Genomic DNA, 9,774 nt, shown 5'->3' on the forward strand with positions numbered 1-9,774 from the left:
CCGTCTGTGCGCTGAGGTGCGGAACAAGCAAGCTGCGGCGGACGCAGGCGCGATCGAGGCGATCGTGGCGGCGATGCAGGCGCACCCGCAGGTGGCGGACGTGCAGCAGAATGGCTGCTGCGCGATGGCGAACGTGTGCTGCGGCACCGACGCCGCAGGGCTTGCACGCAAGCAGCGCGCAGCAGACGCAGGCGCGTTCGAGGCGATCGTGGCGGCGCTGCAGGCTCACCCGCAGGATGCGGGCGTGCAACAGCAAGGCTGTTTGGCGTTGGGCAACGTGTGCTCCGGCACCGACGCCGCAGGGCTCGCACGCAACCAGCGCGCAGCAGACGCGGGCGCGATCGAGGTGGTTGTGGCGGCGCTGCAGGTTCACCCGCAGGTGGCGGTTGTGCAGCAGAATGGCTGCGGGGCGATGGCCAACGTGTGTCTCGGCAGCGACGCCGCAGCGATTGCACGCAAGCAGCGCGCAGCAGACGCGGGCGCGATCGAGGCGATCGTGGTGGCGCTGCAGGCTCACCCGCAGGTGGCGGTTGTGCAGCAGAATGGCTGCCAGGCGATGGCCAACGTGTGCTCCGGCACCGACGCCGCAGGGCTCGCACGCATCCAGCGCGCAGCAGACGCGGGCGGCATCGAGGTGGCTGTGGCGGCGCTGCAGGCTCACCCGCAGGTGGCGGTTGTGCAGCAGTCTGGCTGCAGGGCGATGTTCAACGTGTGCTTCGGCAGCGACGCAGCAGCGCGGGCGCGGAGGCAGCGAGCTGTGACTGTGGGCGCGACCGAGGCGGTGGCAGGGGCTATGCAGGCGCACCCGGGAGACGCAGCTGTTCAGAGGCGAGGGCAGCGTTTGCGTGATCTTTTTGCCTGATGGGATCCGGGCCGCGCGCGGACTAAAAGAGCGCACCATGAACAGGAACGCATAGGTTCCGGTCGCGGTGGGAAGAGCTTGCGCGATCTGCTTGTAGGCACATGTACAGTGTACGAGGGTGTAACGCTGTGCCACCGCGGGCGCCGTGTCACCACGCGTTAGTTTTTAGTGCATGCACATGGACATGGTCATGGACGTGTATGCACATCTGGCATGGGCCCTCTCCAGCAATGCGTTGGGCCCTCAAGGACTCTGCATGCGAAAACGTCCGAGTGCAAACAGATAGGACTGCCCCAACTCGGCATAGGCCCGCGTGCGGTCACGCCCCGGGCCTATGCCAAGACGCAGCTGCAGCCCTCCTTGGCGCCGGCCACGCCCTCCTGCTGCGCGTCTGCCGCGGCCGGCAGAGCGGCGAGCGCCGCCTCGAGCACCGGCACGACCTGCGCGAAGTCTGGGCGCCGAGACGGGGAGGTCGACCAGCAGGCCGAGAGGAGCGCCGCCACGTCGGGGATGGCCTTGATAGCAGCGGGTAGCTCGCAACGGTACCCGCCGTTGCAGACCTGCGAGATGTAGGCCTGCGCGTCCATCGCATAGTACGGCTTCTTGTGCGCCGCCATCTCGTAGAGAAGCGACGCCCACGAGAAGACGTCCGCCGTGTGGTCGTACGGCTTGCAGAGCGCAACCTATTGCACTCATGTCTGCGGTGAAGCCTTTCCCCCCGAGAACGCACACACACCGCCCGCGTGTGTGCGATTCCCCGCGTGTGTGTGTGCTCCGCGAGTGCGTGTGCCCCTCGTCCGCGCTAGGACGTACCTCGGGCGCCATGTAGCGGAGCGATCCTGTCTGGCCAGTCATCTTTCGGCCGTCGCTGGGTCCGTCGCGCCGCTTGCTTACCTGCCACAGCTTGCAGAGCCCAAAGTCAAGCAGCACCGCCCGCCCGTCCGAGGCAAAGCCGACGTTGTCCGGCTTGAGGTCGCGGTGCAGCAGCCGATAGCCGGGCAGGAAGCTGTTGTGGCAGTGGCGGAGCGCGCTGGCGATCTGCCGGCCCACGTCGATCGCACGCCGCACCGGCCACGCCTTGACGCCGCGCTTGCGGGCGAGGGCGGTGGCGGTGAAGGCGTCCGGCGGTAGCGACGCCGAGAGGGAGGCCGAGAGGAGCTCGAGGCAGAGGAAGGGGACCAGGGCCCCGCCCGCCTGGGAGCCGGCGGCTGGGCGGGTGCCGAACCCGAGAGCGCGGATGATGTGTGGGTGGTGCAGCCGCGAGAGCAGGGAGGACTCCCTCAGCAAGTCCGCCACCGCCACCTCGACCTTCTCCTTTTCGGGTCGCAGCGTCTTGACGGCGCACGGCGCGCCGTCGAGCGAGCAGGCGGAGGCGACGCAAAACTCGCCTGCGCCGAGACGCTTCATCGGGCCGAGAGACGCCCACTCCACCTCGTTCGAGCCGACCGGCGCGCTGACCAGCGCGATCGTCGTGCGCCAGGAGGCTTCGGCCCGCGAGAACGAGCCGCGCGTCGCGGCCTGCAGCTTTGTGGCCGCCTTCTGCTGCATCACCGTCCCCGCCGAAGGCTCAGGCAAGCTCTCGGTGAGTGGGGGGAGGCGGCGCCCCGAGCCTGAACTTTCGGCGGGCCCCGAGTTGGTGAATGCCGATTCGCTCGCGCGCCGCCACGCCGTTGAGTCGGTGGCAGCAAAGGCCCGCTCGTCGCAAAAGACAGAGGGGCGAGAACGCAGCCGTCCTGCCGGCGACGATTTGGCAGAGTACCGACTGAGACCCTTTTCATCAAACTCCTCCCAGGAGTTCGAAGGAGCCATTGGGTGAGGAAGGTTGAACCATTTACTGTCCCGTTTTGCTGTTCACAGCTAAGGACGGCCTCTGCGGCAAAGTCAAACAACCCCACCTACCACCTCCCGCAGGCAAACCTTCGGCTCCCGCTCAGAGGCTCGCCGCGCCCGTGCGGCGCGCCGAGGCGGCCCCGAGGCCGGCGCCTTGCAAGAAGCAGGCGCCGTGCTCCAAGAGTGCACACCTAGTTTTCTTTTTTTAGAGTCCTTCGTTGTTAATAATAATACAAACACAGTGGTCCCGTGTCGTAGTCACACCTGCCGTATCCACACACACGCACACGCCGCTCAGGCCTCAGCACCGCTCGCCCGGCCCCCGCCCCGCCCCAGGCGCGGGAAAGAGATGAGGAGATGGGACAGCGAAGGAGGAGCCCAAGCGCAAGGAGCCCAACACGTATGGGAGGGTAAATTTTTCTTTCCCCCTTACGTACGTGTAAACTTTACGGCTTTTTTATTTTTTAATACCAAAAGCTAGCAACGCCCTCTATATGTTGGGTTACGGCTTTTTCCCTGCGAACGCGCACCCCCCAGGGCTAGGGCTCTCTACGTCTCTATCTAGCCCGTAACCCGATACCGATCATCTGGCCCGCTGGGTGCGCTTCTTAGCTCCCCGGCCCTGGATGTGAGGTTACCGACTGCACTCCAAGTGCTCCAAGTTCTTTCCGAGTGTACCGAGATGTGAGAAGAAAATGATGAAAAAAACTTAAGCAAAGTGATCCCGCTCGATCTAGGAGGAAGTGCGTACTCCGTTCCTTACGCTTCGTCGCCGCTGGTGTACGCGCCGGTGCGGCGGCCGTCACCGTCGGCGCCGTCTCCTGCGCCATCACGGCGGCGATCTCCTCTGCATTCGCTCTCCTGAGAACCTCCCGATCTCGCGAAAGGCAACATACTCGAGTATCCTTCGCACAACTTTTAGCTTATTGGGAGAAAAGGGAGAGGGGCTCCAAGGGGGTTGTGTACTGGGATGATGTAGAGTTTGTTGTAGAGATTTCACGTTGTAGAGCGCCTCTACACATCGCTCTACATTCATCGGACTCACATCGTCCCGCGCCGGATGTAGAGCTCTACAGCTCTACACACTACAGCGCTCCATATCCAGAGCGCTCTAGCTACATCTCTATTCCAATCCTCCGAGGGCGCTTTCGCAACTCGTTTTATGGTTTATCTCACCCACACGTAACGAGTACTCGCCAGGGCCCGGGCTCCTAGCCGGATAGGGGGTCTGTCTGTCCATATACACTGGCTGGCCCCTCCCAAGCGATTTGGTATACTTTTCCGGTAAAGGTCCTCAGAAGAGATGGGATTTAGGGACATGTGTCCCCGCCCTGCACGATCTTGGTGTGAGGTTCAATTCAATAATCTAATGAAAAAGCGCTTGCGCTTCGGCGGTAGTGATCTGATCACCCGAATACCACGTTCGGATCGCTCCTCATCGCAAACCCTGTCAGCAGTTCACCCTCGGGTATGTTCGTAAGAGCTACACTGAAAAACATTCTGATCCCTGGAGTCGCGCGGTCCCTACCGAGCCCTTGCTGTCCCGAATCCAGCAGCGTTGTGGGTATGGCGTCCGCAGCCCGCACGGCGGGTTGAGGTGGCGACGGGAGAGGTGAGTGACGACGGTCGCGGGCAGTGACACCGAGGGCAGCGCCGATAGGGCCCTCCCTGCAATAGGTAGGTAGTACCCCTATATCGCCCTTTTCATCTGTTTTCGCTTCGCGCGCGGCTGGGGATAGGTAGGGCGTTCGCTTCGTCGGGCGTTTTGGCGCGACAGAACGCAACCCCATCTGCGAGGAACTCGAACCCCAACACTCAAGAAGATTGCAGCAAAGTGATTGCGCCCTGCCACCTCGCCAGCGCCTGGCTCATCTGCAGACGCGCACACGCACCCCCTACATTTTCTCGCTCCCTCTCGCCCCTCACCCAACACCTGCCGTCTCCCGTACTGCAGGTCACAGCGATGCTCTCCCTCGCAGCTTTCGCGACGACCGCCTACACCGTGCCGACAATCTACCCTCGCTCCCAGCCCAAGGCTGTCGTGGCACCCATGGCCGGCCAGCAGCACGGACTCTTCTGCGAGGACGAGTACAACCCAGCGACCGGACACGCCGAGTCGGTACGCGTCCACACTGCCCCACCGCCCGCTGCGCCTCGGCAGGCTCCCAGGCCGCCCCGTCGTGAGCCGCCCTGTTCTCGAGCAGGTCTGCGTCGTCCCGCCGTACGCCGCCGGCCTCGCAGACATGAAGGCGGGCCGCGCCACCCTGCTCGGCGACTATCCCGCTCCGGGCGCAGGTGCGAGCCAACTCTGCCCCACGCCCTCTCAGCCCGCCTCTCTCTCCCGCCTGACCTTATACACCGCCCACCCGTACGCCTCCGCTCCGCCAGGCACGCGCTGGGCGTGCTCCAAGCGGTATGGCGCCAATGCCGAGGAGGAGTGGGTCAACGGCGCGCTCCAGTGGGTGCACTACGTGCGCTGAACCGCCGCGCCCAGCCGCGCGCCCGGCGCGAGCTTAAAGAACTTGGCCGGGCATCGCAGCTCTCACATGACTCTGTCTGGCGTCTGCATGTCCGCGGCCCCAGGGCCTTGTCTCAGTCTGCGCGACGGCGTGCTCCCACCGCCACTCTAGCGCTTGCTGTCCGCCTGGTATGGGTCGCTTTCGGCTGTATCCATGTTTCCTCGCGCACCCCGTCTCGTCTTGTGTTTCTCCACAGCACCCTCTCGTTTCCTCTCTAGTTTCTCGAGGAAACTCCGTGGAAATCAGCTGGTTTGGGCCCAAAATCAGCCAAATCGGCGCAAAATACGTCAGTTACAGTGTCCCGTATCCGGTAAGCGGGGTATTTACTGTTGCTTTTGGGGAAAGAGCGAGCGACAGCGAGCCGCCCCCCCCTCGCAACCATCATCCAAACGTGCTTTTTGTTGGGCTCACACACACATGATGAACAAAACACTCTACTGACTGACTGAAGCTCGGGACAAAAACATATTGAACAAAGACACACCAGGGCCGCACGGCGCGAGCGAGGGACTAAGGCGCACTGACACTAATGAACAAAGAAAAGGCACAAAGGGTGAGTGTGTGTGTGACAGAGCGAGCGGAGGGTGTTGCAGGGGAAGGCGTCTAAAGGAGCGGTGCGTTGCGCAACCCCTCGCGGAGAACGTTGCGGGCGCCGGTGATGGCCTGCTTGCGGCGCTCCGCCTCCTCTCGAACCGCCGGGCTCGCGGTCTCACGCCGCATTGCCGAGCGCACCTTCATGGCCCGGCGGAGCAGGGTCACCACGTGCGCGTCCAACTCCTCAACCGTTGCCGGCATCAGTGTGAGCTCGAGCGTGGCAAGCGCCTCGTCCCTCGCGGTGTTGCTCTCGCCCTCCGCTTCGGTCGCCTCCGTGCTCTGGCTCGAGGACGGGGTGTCGGTACCGACGGGCGCAACGTCAAGAGATGACACCGTCGGCTTGACAAAGAGCCCCAGCACCTCCTTCTTTGAGGTCATCTCGAGGTCCGGAAGGAACACCATGCGGTCCTTGGCGCGCGTCTTGGCCACGTACTCGACGCAGGCCTGTCTTTGTTCAATATGTTTAGTGCCGAGATTCAGTCAGTCATGTTTTGTTCATTATGTGTGTGAGCCAGCAAAGTTTAGTCGTACAATTCTACTGTCCCTCACGGGCGACGTCCCTCAAGGGCGACGTCCCTATCCCTAATGGGCGACATCCCTCACGGGCAAGATCCCTCACGGGCAAGATCCCTCACGGGCGACGTCCCTCACGGGCAAGATCCCTCACGGGCGACGTCCCTCACGGGCGACGTCCCTCACGGGCGAGATCCCTCATGGGCGACATCCCTCACGGGCGACGTCCCTCACGGGCGAGATCCCTCACGGGCGACGTCCCTCACGGGCGACGTCCCTCACGGGCGACGTCCCTCACGGGCGACGTCCCTCACGGGCGACGTCCCTCACGGGCAAGATGCCTCACGGGCGACGTCCCTCACGGGCGACGTCCCTCACGGGCGAGATCCCTCATGGGCGACGTCCCTCACGGGCGACGTCCCTCACGGGCGAGATCCCTCACGGGCGAGATCCCTGATCCCTAATACGGACGGGACCCCTAACGGGCGAGATCCCTAACGGGCGAGAACCCTCACGGGCTCTCTCACGGGAGAGATGCCTGACGGGCGAAATCCCTAACAGGCCAATTGCAAAAAAAACCGTGGTGCGACCAAATTAGGACGGGTCGGGGCGCCGACTTTGTCGGAAGCGAACATTAAGCGAACTTAGGCACAGCGCGCCCCCCTGTCCTGGACGGCCACAGGGGCTGCCAGGCGCGCAATCACTGGTAGTTCGACGCCACGTTCCCTCCGTTAGTGCACGAAAGGCGCGATCGGCAAGGACGAAACATCCCTATTCTGTTGGAGAAGGCGCATCGGAGCCCGACAGCAGCTCGCTGGACGTCGCCGATGCAATCATGCAGCTCTCCTGGGCACGCTCCCTCCATCTTACATCTAAAGCGCCCCCTAGGAGCGTGCGGCGACCTGCCCTGACCGGCCCGAGCGACCCGCTTTAGGTCTCTTCTACTCTGCCTGACGCTGCCCGCAGCTCCGCACCGCAGCGTCCGCCAAGGAAACGGAGGCCAGATTTGGACTCTCAGGCCCCGTACGGGGCCTGAGAGCCCAAAGGGGTATAGCCCTATAGGGGTATAGCCCTATAGGGGTATAGCCCTGTAGGGTTTATGCCCTTAAGGGCTATATCCCTCCAGGGTCTCTACGGCGGCTGGTTGGCCACGGGGCACGCATCCCTCAACACTCACGTCACGAACGTCGCCCGCGCCTTCGGCGCCTCGGCAAAGGTCATGGAGGTGAGGCTCGGCTGCAGGGACCCGACGCGGGCGCACGATCCGGACACCAACCCGTACCAACGGGGCGACGGCGTCTTCGGCAACTATGCAGAGTCGGCACGCGCCGTGGTGTACGACGGCACGTGCGTCACCGCGGTGCACCATGACAGGCTGCGCCCGCTGGCGAGCGGCAAGCGCCTAGCCACCGACTACGCCGAGGCGACGAAGCGGAAGGCCAAGGCAGCGGCGTGCGACGCCAAAAACTGCGACTTTATGACGTGGGCGGCGAGCACGCGTGGCGGCATCGGGCACGAGGCGGCGACGTGGTTCAACACCAACTTCGACATCAAGGCCGCTAAGGCGTCCTCCGACAGCGAACGATGGCGGGTCAGTAGCGAGCGCAAGCGCTTCCTGCAAGTGCACTCGACCATCGTCGCAAGGCGCAACGCCGCCATCTTCGACTACAACGCGTGGCCGAAGATGGGCGGCGAGATGCCGCGGGCGCCTCGAGAGCAGTCTATTTTTGGTTGGCTCGTTGTGCGAGTATATGGGACACGATGTCTCGAATATGAGAGGTTTTGACTCCTACCGGCTCCTGACGCTATCCCTGGCAGCTCTAATGACCAGGATCAGTAGTGCTATGATAGAGGGTGCCCATACTAGCGCAGGAGCTGCCACACTCGCCCGGACCGGCTCCCTCTGGGGCCGGTTCCGCAGCCCGTGAGAGCCGACAGCGGGGCCGTGCCGCGGGTGCCTACTGCCGAGTGCCACAAACACTGCGCCGTCCCGCCATCACCTACAGGCTGTCTTGTGTGATGGTTGGGATGTCCAAACGCCACCATCTTGGCTCTTGCGACCTCAAACCCGCAAGCTGTATGGGTGGTCCTGACGTCGACAGACGCCCGATGACCACGGTGAAGCTGAGCCGTAACGAGTCGACAAGTCTCGTCTGAGCCCGTGGCGGTCGCCGGCTGAGTCGCTGTGCACGGGCCGGTACCTCAGGCGTCACCTCCGCAGCCTCAGGTCTCACACTCCATCACCGCCGCCGGGACGCCGTCGGTGGCACGCTCGGCGGCGACTTTGTTGCAGCCCCACAGCGAGCGCGGCGTCGAGCCTACTCGGTCTGGTCGGTCGGCCGCACTCCCTGGGTGCCAGGGAGTGCGGCCGACACGCGAGCGGTGCTTCCCGGCAGCGCGCGCCGGCTGTGGGGCTGCCACAAACTCGAGTCACGCTTCTTTGGGACACATTTTCGACGCTTTTGTCCCATATACTCGCACAACATGCCGGTTAATGCGCCCTGCACGATCTTTTGGACTTGCTACGAGTGTGTAGGGCCCTTGCTGATCAGCTTTCAGGTATCACGGGACCATTCGTCGCCGCATCACAGAGATCACCGAGGGGCACACACGCGGTCTCGCCCGGCCGCCCGCCCGCCCCAAAAAACCCGGTGGCCGGGTGTGCCGCTGCCGGTGTGCAGCTAGTGCACCTTCGATTTCTCTCGAATCCACGTGCGCAAGAATGATGCAGCCACTCACGAGTCTTGCGGTCGGCAGTGGTCGGGCAGCGTGCGGCTCGTGGTGCCCCCTTTGTTGTTTGGATTCTGCGTGCGGCGCGGTGGCCTTTGTGGCACAGGCTTCGGCGTTGGCTTCGACGCGGCCCGTCGCTAGCGGCCGCCCGCCATAACTCCCCCTATCTCCCCCTATCTCCCGTCGCTAGCGGCCGCCCGCCGAAGCCCAGCCCTTCTTGTCGTGGAAGGCCTGTTCACGCCTCCCAGCTGTGAAGAGGCGCCGTTCACAGAGGCCCAGCCCGTCTTGTGTGTCGCGGAAGGCCGTGTCGAGGGAGATATGGGGTGATGTGGGGAGACATGGGGAGACATGGGGAGAGACATGGGGAGGGGAGGGGAGGGGAGAGGGGGGAGGAGGCGAGGAGGCGAGGAGGCGAGGAGGCGAGGAGGCGAGAAGAGGAAAGGAGGAGGAAGTGGAGGTGGAGGAGGAGGTGGAGGAGGAGGAGGAGGAGGAGCGCCTTTAGCTTCTCGTACGCGCGGCGCGCACTGTCTCGCGCCGCCGTGGCCGCCGCTTCGCCGTCGGCGCCTAAAAAGAACCGCGAATCAAAAAAGAAAGGCCTACACAGAAAGGCGGCGGGCCGCCGGGTCGTCGGCGCCGGCAGCGGCAGCCTCGCCTTTGTGGGGAGAGTGGTGGTGTGGGGTGGGGGAAGGAGGCGCGGGCGGGCGGGCGGGGGGGGGGGGGGGGGGG

The 9,774-nt window shown here is 64.1% G+C and overlaps 2 protein-coding genes across 2 annotated transcripts; one reads left to right on the plus strand and one right to left on the minus strand.

The window, feature by feature from the left end:
• Positions 1 to 73: 73 nt before the first annotated feature.
• On the plus strand, positions 74 to 862 carry EMIHUDRAFT_233216 (hypothetical protein; the record flags this gene model as incomplete). The annotated part of the gene is made up of 1 exon (XM_005782603.1): positions 74 to 862. One exon carries the CDS (start codon positions 74 to 76, stop codon positions 860 to 862), a length of 789 nt encoding a protein of 262 aa, XP_005782660.1.
• A 332-nt stretch (positions 863 to 1,194) lies between these two features.
• On the minus strand, positions 1,195 to 2,671 carry EMIHUDRAFT_113443 (hypothetical protein; the record flags this gene model as incomplete). The annotated part of the gene is made up of 2 exons (XM_005782604.1): positions 1,195 to 1,545; positions 1,676 to 2,671. 2 exons carry the CDS (start codon positions 2,669 to 2,671, stop codon positions 1,195 to 1,197), a joined length of 1,347 nt encoding a protein of 448 aa, XP_005782661.1.
• Between the last annotated feature and the right edge of the window lie 7,103 nt (positions 2,672 to 9,774).

The sequence above is a fragment of the Emiliania huxleyi genome (genome assembly GCF_000372725.1).
Source record: "Emiliania huxleyi CCMP1516 chromosome Unknown EMIHUscaffold_189, whole genome shotgun sequence".
NCBI lineage: Eukaryota > Haptophyta > Isochrysidales > Noelaerhabdaceae > Emiliania > Emiliania huxleyi.